This window comes from Danio rerio, chromosome 24, assembly GCF_049306965.1.
Source record: "Danio rerio strain Tuebingen ecotype United States chromosome 24, GRCz12tu, whole genome shotgun sequence".
NCBI classification, from domain to species: domain Eukaryota; kingdom Metazoa; phylum Chordata; class Actinopteri; order Cypriniformes; family Danionidae; genus Danio; species Danio rerio.
The window spans coordinates 42,167,840-42,188,911 of record NC_133199.1 but is presented as its reverse complement, the minus strand read 5'-3'; the positions used below and the strand labels follow the sequence as shown (position 1 = coordinate 42,188,911).

General features: G+C 39.0%; 1 protein-coding gene across 6 annotated transcripts in view; it reads left to right on the top strand.

Annotated features, from left to right (window-relative positions):
• LOC101884567 (SH3 and multiple ankyrin repeat domains protein 1) overlaps nucleotides 1–21,072 on the top strand; it is a 146,818-nt gene that overhangs the window by 31,367 nt on the left and 94,379 nt on the right. For all 6 annotated transcript variants that reach the window (XM_073941113.1, XM_073941112.1, XM_073941115.1 and 3 more), the window contains one exon: nucleotides 13,445–13,960. In XM_073941113.1, the coding sequence (XP_073797214.1) occupies nucleotides 13,493–13,960 (468 nt within the window). In that variant the 5' untranslated portion in view covers nucleotides 13,445–13,492. The remainder of the gene's footprint in view (nucleotides 1–13,444; nucleotides 13,961–21,072) is intronic.

Genomic DNA, 21,072 nt, shown 5'->3' with positions numbered 1-21,072 from the left:
AAAAGCAATGCTTAATTAAATGGTTTTGTTGATTGACTCTTTTGTTTTGTAATGTTTTGCTGAGATTTCAATTTAAAATGTTTCATTTTTGGTATGTTGTGGGTAAACTTTACATGCATAAACTCTAAAATTCATAAAAAAAATAAATATAATTTATTATAAAAATTTATTAAAAAAAATAATTAATTTAAAAATAAATTAAACTGCATAATCCAAAACTAAATAGTTAAGAAATAAAAACATATTTTGAACTGAATAATGTAATCTAATAGCTGCAGTATTTACAGTGAGAAATGCGCACAAACATGTAAGTAAATATTCGTCTTGAATGAATCGCCACGAGCCGTCAGTAATGAGGTGACGGAGATCCCTGGAGGTTTACAGGACACTTTCTAAATGTGGACATCACTGACGTCACTCTCTTTACAGTATTTACTGTAGATGACAAGAGCTGAAGGAGAGATCTTACGTCTGTACAGATATGTTGAAGGTGTTTGTGAATAAAGTGGAGTGTAAAATGAAGCAAAGATTAAAAACATGCTGACAGAGTTGATAAAAATAAATCCAGAGAGTCGGTGTCTCTCTCGGGTGCAATTAAACTACAATGTCATCAGCAGAAATGCAGTGAGCTGATGCTTCACAAAGCCGCGGCAATCTCACACTCGCTACCAACCATCTAATCTGTAAGTCAAATGAAGCCAACTAACTTCATTTGTATCGCATTTTTCACAAAACTCTTACAAAACATGGGGCATGAAGTCTTTTTTCCTGAATGTCAATGTGTGTTTTTCTGGCAGTCCTCGGTGTGTTCGATCTTAAATTTGAGATTCAGTGTTTGTGGGTAAAAGATAACAGGCATTTCAAACCACATGCAAGATGCAAGGCTCTGAAGTTGAAGCATTTGCAACACTCACAATTAAAAACTCTTAATAAATCAATAATCTTTAAATAATATGAAAGCTCAAGTCATTATGACTGACTGATTCAATCATTCATGGCTTTAGATGGTTATTTACCTTCAATTAAAAAGTAGGTTTTAATATATGTGTTTTCCCAGAGATGGGTTGCAGCTGGAAGGGCATCCGCTGTGTAAAAAAAAACGTGCTGGATAAGTTAGCGGTTCATTCCGCTGTGGCGAGCCCGGATTAATAAAGGGACTAAGCCGACAAGAAAATGAATAAGGAATGAATAATATATGTGGTTATGAGAGCTCACCTCATTATTGGTGACTGTTTCGAGGTTTTAGGTGGATATTTACCTTGAGTTTAATCTATTTCTGTATATTTATTTTTTTACAGAAAAAACATAAAATACCCAATGAGTACAAATTATTTAAAAGGTGTAATATGCAATTCTGTCAGCTGACATTACGTACTATTTAACATAGTAAGTTTGAATTTCATGTGTTTGTTGCATTTTCATTGATGTAGTGGAAACAGCTTAAAGTAAAAAGGAAAAATAGAGCTTTTTAGGTTATGAAAGGTTGTCGACTGGTTTTCGTTAGGATGTTTTTGGCATGAAAAGAAAAAATATCTGGCATTGCATGTTCTCAAATGAGCCTCTGCTCTATAACGCCCCATTCACACTGCGCTTTAGCATCAACGCTTGACTGAAGGTTTGTCTGAATTTGGGGCTGACGCGATCGTCATAGCAGCGTCAGCCAATGAAATTCAGTCAGCAATAGGCCACTTTCTAGCTGGTGTATTTGCATACAGAGATCTGATTGGCTGATGCTTCCATTGGCGCTTGAAAATTTGAGCTAGTCCCAACTTCTGCTGCGAGCAACGCTTCTGAATGCGGCACCGACGGATTCACAATTCAGTTCGGCAACACCTGACGTCACCTATTCAAAGTGAATGGGAAATGTTGACTCTGACGCCCCGTGTGAATGTGGCGTAACACATGAAACAAATCCTCACGATGCACTGAAAAAATTATTCAAAGATGATTCCTTGGATTTACAAAATTTCTTTTACGTTGAGTGGTTGTAAACAATTTATTTGGGCTGAATTTAAACAAAGAAATTAAGTTAAACATTATTAAACTTAATTTTTTTGTTTAAATTTATCACAAATAAATTGTTTGCAACAGTTCTGCATGCAACACTTTTTTCAGTGTGGTTGGAATAAAGCAGAAACAAGCGTTGTAACTATTGTAACATCAATGCAGCATAAAATCAACTTAAGTTTATCTGTCATGAAGGTACCCAGCAGTACGTTCACGTTGTTACCCCAATGTCGTGGGATGTTGCATTTTGTTTGGAAATGAAAATCAATAACCAACATTGGACTTTCTTACGCAACCTAAAAATTCTACAAAATATTGTCATCTAATGATGTTACTGCTTCACGTTGTGTGGACATTACCAATATGACGTCTATCAGACGTTGGATTTTGGTTGCCATATCTAATGACATTGTGTGTCTGCTAGGTATTGACAGTGAATTGCAACCATATAGAGTACATGGGCTCTATTTTTATAATCTAGGCATCTAAAAGCACATGACGCAAAAGCATTAAGAGCGTGTTTGAATGTGCTTTTTCTATTTTAAGGACGGAAAAATACAATTTGCGCCGCAGCTCATGGTCTAACAGGGTTGTGCTTATTCACTTAAGGAGTTATAGGTGTGTTTTGAGAATAAAACAATCAGTCTCATCTCCCATTGCTTTTAAGAGTTGCGCTGCGCCAAAGCGCATTTGCTGTTTACATGGCGACTTTGTAAGTGGAAAAACTGAACACTTCACTAGCAAGAAAACAGCTGAACAGAGCATCTGCAGCGCGAGGATAAAGAACAAGCCTCCTCCATTCTACCTCTTTACTTTCACTTTCTTTTTCTCTCTTTCATGGATAAGGAAATGGTGTTGTACGCACAGACATTCATCAGCCTACATAATTAATTTAGTTTGTTAAGCGCAAAGATTTATTTAAAAACTATTTGTATATCAATTTCTAATTTCCAGCAAAGGAATAAATGAACAATAATAACAAAGTGTGATTTAAAAAGTGTCACTTTTATATCCAAACACATGACTTGTTCTTATTCCCCATATGGTCCAAAACCTGACAGGTTTTTTCTTAATCAAACAAAAATAAATATGCATATAATAAATTTATAAAAAAATTAATCAGTTGCGCACAACTAAAGCGCTCTGTGGTGGATTTAAGACCTGCTTTCAGCTGGTCTTTTGCACAGTATATTTTAGTTCCTCAAACTACCAACCCGCCAACAATGCACCTTCACACACCTCTTTTCCACAAAAACCACAAAGTGGCGCAAATGGATTTGCCATTTAAACAACGTAGTGGAAAACAGGAAAATTTAGGTTGCACTGGTCTAAAAATGGCAACACGTCTATCACAACCTGTCTTCATCGTGTGTTTGTTTTCCTCATGTGACCTTCACCATGTGTTCCTTTGTTTCAGTTCCCGCCACTAGTTAATGTTCATCTGTTCCACCTGTGTTCATCCCCTGCATGTAATCAGCTCATCATCTCCTGTGTATTTAAGTCCAGGCATACAGAACATTCATTGTCTGGTGTTCTTGCTACATTGATGTCTGTCTTCACCCAATGTCCTTTCAGTGCTCTTCCTTGTAAGTTATTGTTAATAAATATACATGTTTTGATGATCCTGTGCCTTCCTGTAGTGAACCAGGCGTTACAACATCATGGCAAACACGTCTTGCGTCTTATCGTGCCACGTTTATGATAGGGCCCCAATGATTATGATTATATAATCTAATTTGTCTTTGCCTTTGTTTACAATCTTCTAGTTGTGACTGGGTAACCTTGTAGATTCAAACAATTACTATATAAATGTTGAGGCATCTGCAGCAGTTTTGTTTTTTAATAATCAAAGAATGAAAAAAGATTTATAGTGACATTATTGATGAATCAAATTCATGTTCACTTAATAAGCACTGGTGTGGCTAATAATAGATTTTTAGCATGGAGGTATTTCATTTTTAACTACTTGCCTCACGATTATGATTGTTCCTGATTATTCCAAAAGTTTGCATTTACATCCCCCCCCCCCCCCCACACATATCTAAAGAGGATCAGATTAATGCTGTGCTACAACATCTAAGTCGTAACAGAAATGGGTTGGTTATTGTTAGTGAGAGGAACTGAATCTATTATATAATGAATGTGTCACACCAGAGAGATATGGTAAAAGTTAAAGTAGTTATTGGTTTGTTGGGAATCTCTTTAGGGGCAAAGTAATGTAAAATGTAATGTGAAGTAAAAATATTGTCATGTTTAATGTAAAGCATAAAAAAATGGACAACACACACACACACACACACACACACAATAATAATAATAATAAAATACAATTTACCTTCCTAACTATTTAACAAAAAAACAAAACAAACATATTATATAAAATGCTATCAAGGCCCCTACTTTTTGTAAGTATATACAATATATAGAAGTTTTTTTTTTTTTTTTTAAATGCATAATCCAGAATCACAAATCTGAACCAAGGTCTTTAAAAAGGCAGTGGTCAATGATGGGGAAATCTGAAAATAGAAACAAATGACAACAAATCTAACAACTTTCTCTCTTTCTGATTGTAAATAGTCTCTCGAATAAACTCTAGCAATCAATCAATAAACAATGCAGCAAGCAATATGACTATAATGAACAATCCATACTCAAGTTGACAGAGACAGTCGAAAAAAATGAAATACCACAGAGATCGAAATAATCCAAAAACTACAGGTCATAACAACTGCAAGCACAAATGAGCCCTGCAGTTTTTTTATTTTCCTTTAGAGTGATGACGATTAACATTAACAAGCTAAGAACAATAACATCATCTTTTAGATGCACATGGACATCAGCGCCAGCACACAGAGAAGAGCTAAATCACACCGTAATTTAGCCTGAATTCTACTTTCAGCCTTCTGCAAATTGAATCCAGTCTGCGTGCCCTAGAGATACGGCTGGAGTTTGGTATTTTTAGAAGTAAAATGTGGAAAGTCACATAACAGAACCCTGTCACAACCTGCAGATCTTTATAAAATAATGAAAAAATATATTCATTGTTACAATATAGCAATAAAGGGTCACGAAACAACAAAACATATTTTTTGAGCTGTTGACAGTCGTATATGTGTCCCACACTGCTAAAAACACTATTAGGACACCTATATCTCACTAAAAAGTGTAAATTGGTTGTTTTTGCGTTATTTCAAGCAAATTCGTACTTCCTGTTTGAAACAAATTTTTGAAGCTGCGTCACGGTCATGAGATAATAGCGTGTATTCCAGCGTGCAGACTGGACGTCTGTGCCAGAGTGTGTCTTATTACTTCTTACAGTGTGCTGCATTAATGCATGAGTAAGGCTTGGTTCAAACCAATCAGCACGCTCTATTGTGCAACTTCATTAATATTCATTACTGTCACAGTGTTTAGACGGCAGAGACGCCACGTTGTGTTGGCAAAACAAGCGTGAAGTGTTGCTTTTATAGTTTACTGCTGTTAAGTTTTGTTTTCATTTTCTCTCTGTGAGAGCTCAACTAGAGTCACGAGTGGATTACAGTGTACGCGACGCTCGACAACAATAACTTGCGTGTCTAAGGTGGATTATTGTTTACCTGAGAGCTGTTCTCATCTGCAAATGCTGAGATCCGGATTCACTTTAGTCTCCTCTTAATAAAGACGCGGCTCTAGCTGCTGGTGATTGTCCTGTCTCTACAGATTTGGTAAGTGAGCGACCAGTGCTCTTTGTTTATTCAGTTTGTTCATATCGAACTAAGTTAACTATTGCACCAAGTGTAAACATGTTAGCACCACAACCAAACATTAACCTTGTGTAGGGTTTTCACCACATTTAGTGACCGGAATAACCCACGCGGCTTTCTGACACTACCTGCCAAGTGCATCTAAGTTTCCAGGAAATTCTGAGTTTTTTTCTCTCATTCGCCGTGCGGTATCAAACATTGCATGAAAAATACACGCTTAGAGCAGATCCTCCAATCAAATATCTCGTTTGTTGCGAGGGGCATGAATGAATTCCCTGAATGAAAGAGCCAAACTGCAGTTAAAGTCCACCATTTAATCATTTGGCAAATAATTTGACTACAGATGTCCATGTAAACACAGTCACTTTTTCTCCTGTATATATGTGTGTGTGTGTGTGTGTGTGTGTGTGTGTGTGTGTGTGTGTGTGTGTGTGTGTGTGTTTTGAATCTGAAAGTCAGCGCGCCAAAATAGACACTCCCACTCCATCCCACTTTTCTTTCTCCGACACTCCCCCCTAAACAAAGCTGGACACGCCCACTTTTCTGACTTTTTCCAAAGTAGAGGTGTGAAAACACCCTGCTGAAACGAGGGGGTTTCATTTTGGTGAGGTGTTCAGAGTGTTTAATGCATTGCAAGGCAAGTTTATTTATATAGCACATTTTATACACAATGGTATTTCAAAGTGCTTTACATAAGCAGGAATTAAAAAAAAAAAAGGTTTAAGAAAATAAAAACATCAAAGAATCAAAATGATTAAAAGCAGATAAAAATGTCTTAAAACTGGTTTTAAAGGAATAAAAAATAAAAAAGACTGAGGAGTTTAATGAGACAATGTGTAGAATATATTCTTCCATTAAGACCAGATTTATTATAGAACGAATAGTCAGAAAGATGTGAATTTTATTTTGTGTATTATTTTTAGTAATGAGTACAGTAGGCCCACACGGAATCTGCGCGCGCAGAATTCCGCAGATTTTCCGCAGAATTCCACAGATTTCTGCAGATTTTTAGCCCATTATTAATTCTGTTTATTTACTTGAGTAAATGTGTAAATCTGAATTTATTCAGTTTTTATTCAGTAATTTATTTTTATTTAATATATTAAGGTTTTAGTTATGATACTCCAATTCAATTCAGTTCAATTCAGCTTTATTTGTATAGCGCTTTTACAATGTAGATTGTGTCAAAGCAGCTTCACATAAATGGTCATAGTGACTGAAACAGTGTAGTTCAGTTTTTAGTGTTTAAGTTCAGTTTAGCTCAGTTCAGTGTGATTTGAAATCATTACTGAGAATCCAAACACTGAAGAGCAAATTCATCGATGCTTAGCTCTACCAATCCTGAACCATGCGAGCCAGTGGCGACAGCGGAGAGGGAAAAAAAACTTTACCTGATAGGAGTGAAGAAAAAAAACCTTGAGACTTCACTGCATACTCCCAAAATAATTCAGCAGAAATCTGCAGATTTTTACCAAAATTCTCAGCAGAAATAGCAAAAAACGCCCGCAGATTCCGTCTGGCCCTAGTAATGAGAGAAAAAATTACAGAAAGATAGTAAGAAGAACAATACCTATTAAAAAAATTAACAAATAAATAAATATTTTACATTTAAGATCCTAAAAGTGCCATCATCACTATGTACAATTCATATTTACGTAGTTTAGGTAATAAAAATACAGAAAGAAAGAAAGAAAGAAAGAAAGAAAGAAAGAAAGAAAGAAAGAAAGAAAGAAAGAAAGAAAGAAAGAAAAAAAAGAAAGAAAAAAGGGTAGACTGGGTGCCACAATATGGTTAAAAAAGTACACAACTGAATTGTAACTGAAAAGCAACAAACTAATTGTATCTGTTTCTTTTTGATGATTTACAAAACTATTTTCAATGTATTGTTTTTCTTGTTTCTTATAATGTCCTTGAATCATTAATGTAACTTCCATTTTTAGCAATAGAAATTTTTTGTATTTTATAATTTCAATCGTTTCTACAATTTTGGGAATCCGATATTTGGTTGTTTTGTGAATACAATGTGGAAAACCCTATCTGTATGTGAATTTGGAAACTGCAATAAAACAACTAAATGCAAAAAAGAAAAAGAAAAGAAAGACACAATAGTGCGTTCTGTGGGACTTAGCACAGTGCTCATTCAGTAAAGGCACAGCTAAACAGATGTGTTTTCAGTCTCGATTTCAATGTGCCTAATGTTGGAGCACATCTGATCATGTATGGAAGCTGATTCCAGCAGCAGGCGGTGCTGCTAGTAGCCGAAGGCTGATTCACCCTGCTTTGATTGAATTATGGAATTTCTGGTTTATATGATCCTAAAGATCTGAGTGATCTGTTGGGTTTGTATCCAGTGAGCATATCTGTAATTTATTGAGGTCCTAGGCCATTTAGTGATTTATAGACAAGTAATAATACTTTAAACTCTATTCTGAATGTAACTGGGAGCCAGTGTAGAGACCTGAGGAAAGGTGTGATGGGCTCTGATTTGCTGGTTCTGGTCAGAATCCTGGCAGCAGTGTTCTGGATGAGCTGCAAGTGTCTGACTGTCTTTTTGGAAAGGCCAGTGAGGAGTCCATTACAGTAATCCACTCTGCTGCTCATAAAAGCATGAACAAGTGTCTCTAAGTCTTCACTGGAGACAAAGCATCAGATTCTTGCAATGTTTTTGAAATGATAGTATGCTGATTTACTTACGGCTTTGACATGACTACTGAAACACATATCTGACTCCAGAATCACACCAAGATTCATTTTAAGTTGCTAGTGTGTTGTACAGTAAGTGATTAGTGTGATTCTAGTGATTTTTAGTTTGTTGCTAGGGTGTTATAAGCAGTTGTTAATGTGTTGCTGTTGGGTGTTCTGGGGTGAGTGCTATGTTTGTTGCTAGGGTGTTAGTATATTGCTTAGGCGTTTTTGAGTGGTTAATGCTTTGCTGGGTGTCACGGTGGGGCAGTTGGTAGCACGATCGCCTCACAGCAAGAAGGTCACTGGTTCGAAGCTGGGCTAGGTCAGTTGGCCTTTCTGTGTGAAGTTTGCATATTCGCCCCGTGTTGGTGTGGGATATCTGGGTTCTCGGGTTTCATCCACAGTCCAAACACATGCGCTGTAGGTGAATTGTGTAAGCTAAATTGTCCGTAGCTTATGAGTGTGTATGGATGTTTCCCAGTGATGGGTTGCAACTGGAAGGGCATGCGCTGCATAGAACATATGCTAGATAAGTTGGCGATTCATTCCTCTGTGGCAACCCCAGATTGATAAAGAGATTAAGCTGAAAGGAAAATGAATAAATTAGGGTTGTGCCGATAGACGATGCCATTGTCCATCGCTGATGGCCGACAAACTTCACTATGCTGAGCCGGCATCGTGATCCATCGCCCATTTATATTGATATTCATTCATTCATTTTCTTGTCGGCTTAGTCTCTTTATTAATCCGGGGTCGCCACAGCGGAATGAACTGCCAACTTATCCAGCAAGTTTTTATGCAGCGGATGCCCTTCCAGCCGCAACCCATGTCTGGGAAACATCCACATTCACATTCACACACACTCATACACTACGGACAATTTAGCCAACTCAATTCACCTGTACCGCAAGTCTTTGGACTGTGGGGGGAACCGGAGCACCCGGAGGAAACCCACGCGAAGGCAGGGAGAACATGCAAACTCCACACAGAAACGCCAACTGAGCTGAGGCTCGAACGGTCTTTTCATGAGCTGTTAAATGTTACTTATAGCTGCCGCTTGCACGGCTGACAGCATTCATAGATTCAGTGGCAAACGCTGTTACCTGCAAACCCCGTCTCACAGACTTTACAGTGAATGGCTTTAGTCATTTTCATAGCGGACTTGCAGCCACTGGAAGTCTTTTATCCACTCTTGGAAAAGTGTAAATGGTGGATTAACATTCAGCACATGATCACTAATAAGATGTGCCATTATTAGGAACTGTAGGTAAATCTGTCAGTGTTATTTTCATTCTCTCATCTTCAGCGCTTCACATTTTCACGGTTGTAGCTCAGTCCTCTGAATGCAGAAGGCATTGACTGAGTGACTGACAGCTGATAAAAACCAATCATTCGAGTTCAGTTCTTGAGCAGTTGGCCAATAAGAAGAGCACAAAGGCGGGGCAAGCATTGCAGTAGTGATGTGCGATACCACTGACTTCCTATCCGATCCGATACCAAGTAAAATGAAGGCAAGTATCGGCGATACCGATCCGATTATCATACTGCCCAAAAATGACTGTTTGAGAAATTTAAGTAACAAGTAGTGTTACTTAAATTTCGGCTCCCATGAAAGTTTTTTTTAACCTTTTTTCTTTTTCGTTTTATCAGTCATCACCGCATTTTCTCCCTCTGTACCTGGATGGTGCCTGCCTGCTGCACCTAAGGACTCTGAAAGCGATGTTTGTCTCGCCCCAGCAGCACTTGTGCCTCTCCTTTCCTCCTCGCCTGACCGCCTAGTCATGACGTTGTCATATTCTATCTTGTGATTTCTGTGTAGATGTTTGATTGCGTTTGTAGTATTACCACAGTACCTCACTGTTTTGTTACACGTGTCACAAACAGCATTGTTTGAGTTTATGGAAGTGAAGTAGCTCCACACATAACTACACATGTGTCAGGCCAGCAGACTGAGCGGCTAGGTAGCGTGATCTGCAGTTGTATAGTGCCATATTACGCACATGACTTTGCAGGCAGAAGAACAAATAGTTCCGACTAAGTTGGCATTATTCAGAGGAACTAGGGTAATTGTGGTTACTCTCCGCTGTATTTCTACTTCCAATAAAATACATATTTGCTCTAAATTAGAAATATCAATATTTTGAAAAGATAATCGATTCTAGAACATACAAAGCTGGTATCGGAGATATCGATATTTTAGGATCGATCTGCACATTACTACATTGCAGGCTTTTTTCACTTCAGCAAGTTCCTGAGTGCTGCGTTTTGCGTTTTTAGGTGCAAAGATGCATTCTGCATAAATGTCTCCTAAATCTGCGCACGAGGTGAGGATTTTGCAGTGAAAACATTGAAAATGTATGCACTACAGTAAACTCCAACCGAACTCTCGTCTCCTCCACCAGCTGTGGGAAAAGCCATCAGAATGACACAGATCACTCTGCCTATTTATGCGAGTCCCGCGGAAAAAAGTGATTGACAGGTGGTAATTTGTTTGTAACTTTATTTATTTATGGTTTGGTTATGGGTAAAGCAAAGACCATGTGGTTCTGATAGTGAAAACGGTAGGCTACAATTAATTAATTTGTTATGAATTAATTGATATTTAACAACCACCCCCACCCTCCGCCTATGACGATGACGGCATCGTCCATCGCAATGTTTCACATTAGACATCGTACAATGCCAAATTGGTCAACATCGCCCAACCCTAGAATGAATGAATGCTTTGCTAATGTGCTGTAAGTGATTGTCAGTGCTAGCAGTTGTCAATGTGTTACTAGGGTGTTGTGATGGGTCTGCAAATCGCTTACTACTCCAGTAGGTAGTACATTTGAATTTGAATTTAGTACACGACCATAAGAAAAGTACGTCCTATAGTATGAATGCGAGTAGTATGAACGAACTCATTTACATCTGCATTTATGACCTACCTGCTTCAGTCGTGTCGCTTCACTCCTATTGATAAATAATCTCACCTGGCATTATGGGATAGCAAAGTGTCCACTGGATTTGCACTTCAGAATCTCACTGTAAGTAGTAGGTCATATAGGTACTTCTCACATACTGTGTCAAATACTATGAATTCGGACGTACTACTCTGCTCACATACTGTTTTTCACATAGTGTATACTAAGGAAGTATGCAATTGCAGACACAGGCATGGTTTTGTTTTTGGGTGTTATTAGCGGTGGTTAATGCTTTGCTAAGCTGCTATAAAAACAGCAAGTTGTTTATCGCAGAGTTGTCAGTGCATTGCTAGGGTGTTCTAAGTGGTTAAACTGTGTTGCAGGGGTGTTGCTTTAAGATCTTATCGTACAGTAAATACATGCAGCAGCGGTACTGTTATTCTACACATTTTGTAGCTGTAAATGTTTTATGTATAACTACTTTTGTCATGAAGTCTTAAAGTGATAACAATGTATTCTAAAAAGTTTTAATATCAATGATTTTTTGAGATTTTGTAGGTTTTTGTAGTGTTTGTTTTTGTACGTTTAAATTTAGTCATTTAGCAAATGCTTTTATCCAGAGCGACTTTCAAATGAGGACAAGAAGCAAAACATTAGTTTTTTTTTTTTTTTTTTTTTTTTTTTTTTAGTGGTAGAACCAGAGAGGCAATTGCAAATTAGGAAGTGAAGTATAAACTAAATAGTTGAGTTTTTAGTCGTTTCTTGAAGACAGTGAGTGACCGTTCTGATGCAGTTAGGAAGTTCATTCCACCAACTGGGCAAATTGAACGCGAGAGTTCGGGAAAGTGATTTCTTCCCTCTTTGGGATGGCGACGTTCATTCACAGAACGCAAGTTTCTGGAGGGCACATAGATCTGCAGAAGTGAGAGCAGATAAGAAGGAGCTTTGTAAGCAAACATTAGAGCTTTGAATTTAATGCGAGCAGCAACTGGCAGCCAGTGCAAACGGATGAGCAGCGGAGTGACATGTGCTCTTTTAGGTTCATTAAAGACCACTCGTGCTGCTGCGTTCTGAAGCAGCTGAAGAGGTTTGATAGAGTTAGCTGGAAGCCCGGCTAGTAGAGAATTGCAATAGTCCAGTCTGGAGAGAACAAGAACTTGAACAAGGAGTTGAGCTGCATGTTCAGATAAGAAAGGTCGGACCTTTCTGATGTTATAGAGTGTGAATCTGCACGATCGAGCAGTTCTAGAAATGTTGTCAGAGAAGTTTAGTTGGTCAGCAATCGTTACTCCAAGGCTTTTCAGCTTTTTGGATGCAGTAATGGTTGCCCCATCCATCTGGAATGAAAAGTTGTGATGTAGAGTCGGGTTGACAGAAACTTCAAGCATTTCTGTTTTCGTGAGGTTCAGCTGAAGATGATGATCTTTCATCCAGTGTGAAATGTCTGACAGACAGGCTGAGATGCGAGCCAGAACCGAGGGATCATCAATGTGAAAAGAGAGGTGTAGCTGGGTATCGTCAGCATAGCAGTGGTAGGAGAAGATGGAGAAGAGAAGTGGCCCAAGAACAGAGCCCTGTGGTACCCCAGTGTTTAGATGCTGTAGGTTGGACACCTCTCTGCTCCAAGACACCCTGAATGACCTGTTTTTGTGTTACTACTTGTTTCATGATGTCTTTTATTGTAGCTTTTTGTGAAGTTTAATATTAAACTAATTTTGAGAGGAGCATGTGCTCATTATTGACCCAGGTGGCCTACATCAAAGGATTCCAAATCACTACAGTCGAAGTCAGAATTATTACCCCCATTGAAATATTTTATCTTTTTTAAATATTTCCTAAATGATGTTTAACAGAGCAAGAAAATTTTTACAGTGTGTCTGATAATATTTTTTCTTCTAGAGAAAGTCTTATTTGTTTTATTTCGGCTAGAATGAAAGCAGTTTTTAATTTTTTTAAACCCCATTTTAAGGACAATATTATTAGCTCCTTTACGCTAATTTATTTTTGATATAATAACTGATAATAAATACTGATGTGGTTTTATGTTGATTGTAAACCTAAATGCGTCACTAATGATTGTTCTGTCTTTCTTTCCTTCTGTAGTCTGTGTAAGACTAAGGTGGTCGCTGATTAACATCATGACTCACCGGCATGACATCGACACTGCTTGCTGACACGGTGCAGCAAAGGATGCTGGGAAACACCAAGCGTTTTTTTGGCAGCACCGAGGACAAAGAGGGCGAGGATGAGGAGGAAGAGGAGGAGCGATTGAAGAGAGCAAAACAAAATGGGATGATTGAAATGGGAGAAAAGGAGCACCAGAACCGGGCCGGACGCAAGGTGGATGGATCCAAACCGGCGGCCGTCGTGATTGGCTGGCAGAGAGGAGAGAGACAGCCGAGAGCTGTAAACTCCGCCCAAAGAGGAATCCCCCATTTGCCCAGTCAGCCGACTCTTTATCATCAGACCACCAATCAGCCGCAGTATCACCCGGTGTTGACCAATCAGCAGGTCCGACGGCGTCTAATGGAGCGCAGCATGACCACAGTCACACCTGTAGAAGACTCACACCTGGCAGTCATCGTGTTCCGCATCGGCATACCAGACATCAAACAAACGGTCTGTGCATTTCTGATGCTTTTTAAATATGTTAATAGTGAATATTTTTGTATATTTTAGCTAAATTACATACCATTTTAATAATAATAAAATAATAATAATAATAATCAAAAATCAAAAATACCAAGTTGCATTTATTTGATGCATTTGTGGTGGAGTTTATTCAAGCCTTTCTGAAATGGTGAGTCTCACACAAATGCTGTTTGCAGTGCACACATATGCGCGTTTGCTGACACCATGTGACCGTGGTGAATATAGTGGTTAAGAATTACACAGCGATTTTACTGTGTTTATCACAAACATGCTGCTTTTTAAAACTTTTTAAATGTATAAAACTCACAAAGCGTTGGAACAAATATTTTAATCCCAGTTTATTTGCCAATATATATATATATATATATATATATATATATATATATATATATATATATATATATATATATATATATATATATATATCGTGGAATGTGGTTACATGTTTTTGCAGAAATCAATCAATTCAGTAGGCGGGGAAAACCGCACTCCTACAGTAGATGAGTGTTCAATGTGACCATCACCGCCGGGGCTTATACCGCCACTGTTTTAAATTGCTGCCGCTCTGTTTTTAGTGTATGAAAGTAGTTTGTGAATGAGCCGCCAGGGGGCACAAAGGGACGAACGGACAGGAATAGCCTATACAGCAGCTTTAAATATGCTACTGTGCTTGTAAATGAGATTAAACAATAAGTCAAAGCATTATAATTCCTTCATTAATCATTTAAAATTTGTTAACACACTTTATTATTATTGTAAACTTGTTAAGTGCAAAGAGGATTCGTTTTTGGAAAATAGAAATGTCGCCGCAGTATGAATGGCGGCAAAAGGAACACATTGAAGTAGTGACATCTGTACATCACGTCGCGCTACGCCTCAACCACTAGCATTTGAGTCCTATTTTAACGTCAGGAAATAAAAAAAAAAGAGACTTGTTGGGTTTCCATCACTCCAGTATGACTGTGGACACACTATACCTACACACAGTTCTGTCCAAACAGCCTACACAAATTAATTTTCATCATAGGCGCCCTTTAAGAAACATTTCTGTTTCCTTTGCTGAATTAGGCTCTGATGTTCATGTGTCAGTCATAAACACACACACTATATAAGTTTCTATATAACAGTAATTGTTCTTAATGAGCGTCTGAAAGCTTCAAAGAAACACACACACACACACAGTTTAATATACTCTACATCTATAGTGTCTCCCAAGGTTATTGTGGGAGGGATTGAGACATTAGGAGGAAATTAAAAAAATAAGTTAATTCAGGGGGAGAAAAGGGGGAACGTGGGAATCCTTAATGAGGCAATACTTAGCGCGGTCTTATGTTAGTGTGTGTATGCAGCTGTTCAGAGTGAGTTTTAAATAAACACACAGCTCGAGTTTCCTCTTGTGATTTGTGTAGGAGCTCTGACCTGATTTAATGTCAAACTCACTCTCATCGAAACTCTTCTCAACTGCGGACTCAATTAGCAGCTCACTTTACCATGCTCAATCGCGGCACATTAACAATCCCCAGATAAAGCCGCAAGACTCTGATGCTGGATTTTAATATGCTGGATGCTTTATGATTTACTTTAGGGCAGATGTCGGCTCTGAAGCTTTTGAAAGAAACTCATTATGGTGAAATCCAAACAAACAAATCAGAAGTGTGTGTTGGGGATCATTGATATGCTGCTATAGTTTTTAATTTATCTTAAAGGGCCCCTATGGTGAAAAATCTACTTTTAAAGAGCCCATATTATACATGAAATAGGGTCATATCCTGGTTGTAAGGGTCTCCAACAACAGTCTAATATGCATGCAAGGTCAAAAAACACTTTCATGGTCTTATAATCTGCATTTATTTTTACCTAATTATCCCAGCGACTCCCGTATGAATCGTCCAGTGATTCATTTGTTCCCAAACCCCTCCTTAGCGCGAAGCTAATCTGCGCTGATTGGACCGATGACAGTCTGTCGCGATTGGTCGACTGCCTTCAGTCAGAGAGTGAAATGGCCAATAGCTAATCAGCAATTTAAAAAGTAATCACAGTTCATACACGCTAGATAGTGTAGGCGTGGATTTTAGCTGCCACACACACACAAAAACACACACACACACACCTCCGGGCGACAACGCTCCCGCTTCCGCCCGCACCCGCCAGGTTTTAGCCTGAGAACCCGCTCCGTTTTCTGCCCGCCGCGCCCGATCCCGCTAGAGCGGGGGAGAACACAACCAAAAATCACCCAGCTATACAGTCCAGACAGCCAAGATGTCTGTATAAACACACACAGCACCAAGCACACAAAGCTCGCTCTCGCTCGCTCTCTCTCTCTCTCATACGCGCGCGTGCGCACTAACACACACACACACACACACAAGCACCAAGCAGACTCTCTCTTTCTCATTCGCATAGCAATATCCGTAATATTGTTAGACAGCCCGCTCCCGTCCCAAATTAAACCCGTTACCGACCGCTCCCACGATTTATTCGGAAATTTATTCCCGCGCCGCAGAAATCTGCCGCGGGGACAGCCGCGGGAATGCAGAACTCTACCACGGAGCTCCATAAACAAAGCAGCACGCGTCGCGTTTTTAACGTGACTTTGCACGCGATAAGAGAATATAGCCAGTTAACCTGATACAGTACACGCGGTTACAAGTAACAAATCACAACTAAACACATTTGCAAGCTAGAGTCAACGAGGCAACAACTTTAACCGCACGTACTTACACTTGAGAAAGGTAGGAAGAAACCCATCCTGACATGTCCATCATTAAGTTACTCTTTACTGATCCTTCCTTTAACAAACTCAGATGAAGTATTCTTTGTAGCATGTAGCTTCCAGAAGTTTCCAGTAGTTTCCAACTGCTTGGTTATAATGCTGATGTTTCATCTTTGGGTAGAGACTCGATATAATATCCATCTGCAGTGTGACTTCAATCGACCGGCATGTTTGTGTGCGTGTGTTTGTGGGTGTGGGTGTGTGTGTGTGTGTCTGGGTTTCTGCGTCAGAGGGCGGGGCCTCAGGTTTGAAATCTCCCGGGTTTGCGCGTGCACGTGAATAACTTGGTTTCGTTCGTACGTCATGGCGAAACACCTAATGACTCGGTATCAAGGTGACTCGTTTGAAGCACTATGAGTCGACTCTTTTATAGATGAATCAACCGTTTTAAACATTGTACACTAACAGATTTAAGCCTTAGCTGGATACTTCACTTCACTTAGAGCTGTGTTACACACTACATGGAGGGGAATTTTCAAAAACCCATAATATGGGCTCTTTAAAGCTGTTTGGACAGACATATGTGTAAGTATAGTGTATAGACTGTCATATAGGGCTGATATAAACACATACTGTGCTTTTTTTTTCAATTTAACAACACAAAAACGGACCAATTGGAGCGGATATCAGAGCGACCGCAACTTGATGTAGGAGTGTGGTGCCCCCGCCCACCAATATTGATTGACAGCCTCGCGTCACGTAATCCTCAGTTTGTCGTTTCACGTCCGCCATTTTCAGCGTGAGTCAAATCGATATCACTAAAGGAACACCCTTGCTCTATTTTTAGATGCCAGGCTCATTGGGCTCAACACAAGAATCAATATTTTCCACATTATCGCTCTTATCGGAATTATTGGTTGTACATTTGGGTAGGTTTGCAAACATGTGTACTTTTCATTGCGTCTACCCTAAACTTCAGCTGTTTACATTTCTCACGTTCACAGAAGCTCCCTGTGATCCTAACTAGGTGCAGCTGGAAAAGTGCAAGTGCGTTGCCTCATGTGCACGTCTCTCCATTGGAAATAAAATAACAAACTTTTGTCAAGCTTTGCATGGCACGATGCTGACGCAGCGCCATGTATTTTGGAGTTCTGGGCGTGGGTTTCTGTCTGGGTGCGCACGGCGGCGCTTCAAGTCGGCGGTTGGGTGCCGCAGACAGGCGCTGACTTGGGGCGTCGTTGTGTGTGCCCTGATGGAAACCTATGTTTAGAGTTCTAAAATGCATGGCGCGACAATTCGGGACACTTCCTGCTTCTGCCGCGCCACAGAGAGTGTCTGGTGTGCCGTGTCGTGGCTTCAAGCGGCGCATCCGGAGCCTCAGTCAAAGTTACATTTTTTCTCAGTGGCTTTGGTACATTTCTCACCACACTATTTACATTTGCACAACAGGTCATGCATTTCTCAAAACAATTAATAATTTGTGCGCATCCTAGTAGCAGTTTCTCATTCCTTCTAACAAATTGCAAATGCTTTTGGACATGCATCAATTGCTTTCATACAACTCTCTGCTATTTATAACATTATCACTTGCTTCTGTCATGTCAGTCAAAATGAACTAAACTTGTCAAAGCTGAATAGTCATTCTATATAAACCTAATAGTCCTCATTTCATTACTCGAGTCATTACATACAAAAAATGTTGAACTAGTTGTCAAAATCTGTCGAGCAAATTTTATTAAAAAAAAAAACTTTTCTAAAAAATGTCTTCTAAATTGAACAATTTGATGAATGATTTACTGACCTGTGTATGTTGTAGGTTCAGTTCCAATATGTACTGCAATATTGTTTACAGTTGTGCCCAGCTTTACCCAAAGGAAGCTTATGCTTGTAGTAAATAAGTGTGTATTTATTCTTTTGCACAATGCTGTGAATAAATTAGAATTGCAACAAGCATAAGCAGTAAAAATGTGAAACATACATATTCAATGTCTTGTAGTCAGATACCTCACTAAATGCAGTGATGTCTCACTTTACTGTAGTTTTCAAATGGCTGTGCAAATAGTATAAAGTGCTGTATAGAGCATTTTCAGCAAGTGTCACCAACATCTTTTTTTTGCATTAGAAAAAAATGTCCAGAGTGAACTGTCATAATGAAAACATGACTAAGCCATTTGACCATCTTGTTCATAAACAATGGTGTCAGGACTTTTCATTTCGATGATACTGACACTTTGATTGACATCAATACTTGCTTTTGAGGAATGAGCTCTCCATTTTAAGCATGTGACGTGCTTTTGCAGGTTATCAGCTAGGTTTAGCAGTTTGCACTAATTGTTTTGAGAAATGCATTAAATGTTGTGCAGAAATGCACTAGTGTTGTGAGAAATGCACCAAAGCGACTGAGAAAAGCTGTAATTGAGTGTGCGTGGTTATTAGTCTTGATGTGCAAGCTCGCCACTTGAAACTAGCACACATTTGGCTGTAAAACTATACCAGGGGTCACCAACCATGTTCCTGGAGAGCTACCTTCCTGCACATTTCAGCTGCAACCCTGACCAAACACACCTGTTTGTTATTATCAAGTGCTGCTTTAGGTACTATTAATTGGTTCAGGTGTGTTTGATCAAGGTTGGGACTGAATTCTGTAGGAAGGTAGCTCTCCAGGAACAGGGTTGGTGACCACTGAACTATACAAAGACACAAATGATTGTGTACTCTCTGCTTGGTTTGTGTCCGAGTCGTACATGTACAGCTCAATGCTGTACCTCTCACTCCTGCTCTTTCTCTCAGTCTGCCTGTCTGTTGCAAACACAGACTCTTGGCTCCGCCCCCTTGTTACTTTGGGCGGGAAGCCGAAACTAATTTTCATGTGAAGCAACACACCCCTAAAACAGCAAACTGTGTAAACGACCCCAACATGTTTATAACATTATCATCTGCTTACGTCATGCAGTCAAAATTAACTAAACTGCCGGTTAATCATTCCATGAATGATTGCCGAATAAATGCCGAATAATCATTCCATATAAAACTAATAGTCCTCATTTCATTACTGGAGTCATTACATACAAAAATGCTGAACTAGTTGTCAAAATCTGTCAAGCTAATTAAAAAAAATTTCCCGGAAATGTCTTCTAAAATGAACAACTTGATGAATGATTTACAGACCTGTGTATGTTGTAGGTTCAGTTCCAGTATGTACTGCAATATTGTGTACAGTTGTGCACAGCTCTACCCAAAGGAAGTTTGTTTGTTGTAAATAAGGGTGTGTTTATTCTTCGGCACAATGCTGTAAATGAATTAGAATTGTAGAGAGCAAATGCAGTAAACATGTGAAACATACATATTCAGTGTCTTGTACTCGGATACTTCACTAAGCAGTGATGTCTCACTTTACTGTAGCTCTCAAATTGAAAAGTTTCAACAAAATCTGACTTTTTTGCATTGGAAAAAAATTTACAGACTAAACTGTCATAATGAAAACATGACAAAGCCTTCTGACTATCTTGTTCATAAACAATGGTGTCAGGACTTTTCATCTTGATGACACTGACACTTTCATTGACAGCAATACTTGCTTTTGAGGAATGAGCTCTCCATTTTGAGCGAGTGACACACTTTTGCAGGTTATTAGCAAGGCTTTGCAGTTTGTACTAATTGTTTTGAGGACTGCTTTAGCTGTTGTGAAAATGTAAATAGTGTTGTGAGAAATGCACCAAAGCCATAGAGCAAATGGTAATACAAAAGCTATTTACAGAAGTAACCTGTCCATTACATAAAACCTGCAGAAACTGTGGTAAAAGTAACGTAAACGTGTTTGTTCATTCATTTTCTTGTCGGCTTAGTCCCTTTATTAATCCAGGATTGCCACAGCGGAATGAACCGGCAACTTATCCAGCACGTTTTTACACAGCGGATGCCCTTCCAGCCGCAACCCATCTCTGGGAAACATCCACACACACACAAACACACACTTACACACACACACACACACACACACACACACACACACACTATGGACAACTTAGCCTACATTAACCTGTACCACATGTCTTTGGACTGTGTGGCAAACCGGAGCACCCAGAGGAAACCCACGCGAACGCAGGGAGAACATGCAAACTCCACACAAAAATGCCAACTGCGTCGAGGCTCGAACCAGCAACCCAGCAACCTTCTTTCTGTGAGGCGACAGCACTACCTACTGCGCCACTACGTCGCTATAAATGTGTTTGTCCACCTTTTAAATGAATTCCTAAATTTGATTATTATTTTAGCTAATTATTATTTTCTTTTAGTTAGTTTTTCTGTTGTTTCATTTAGTTTTAATAAAGTTGTGGTAACTATTAACCTTCACTTTTCTGAATCT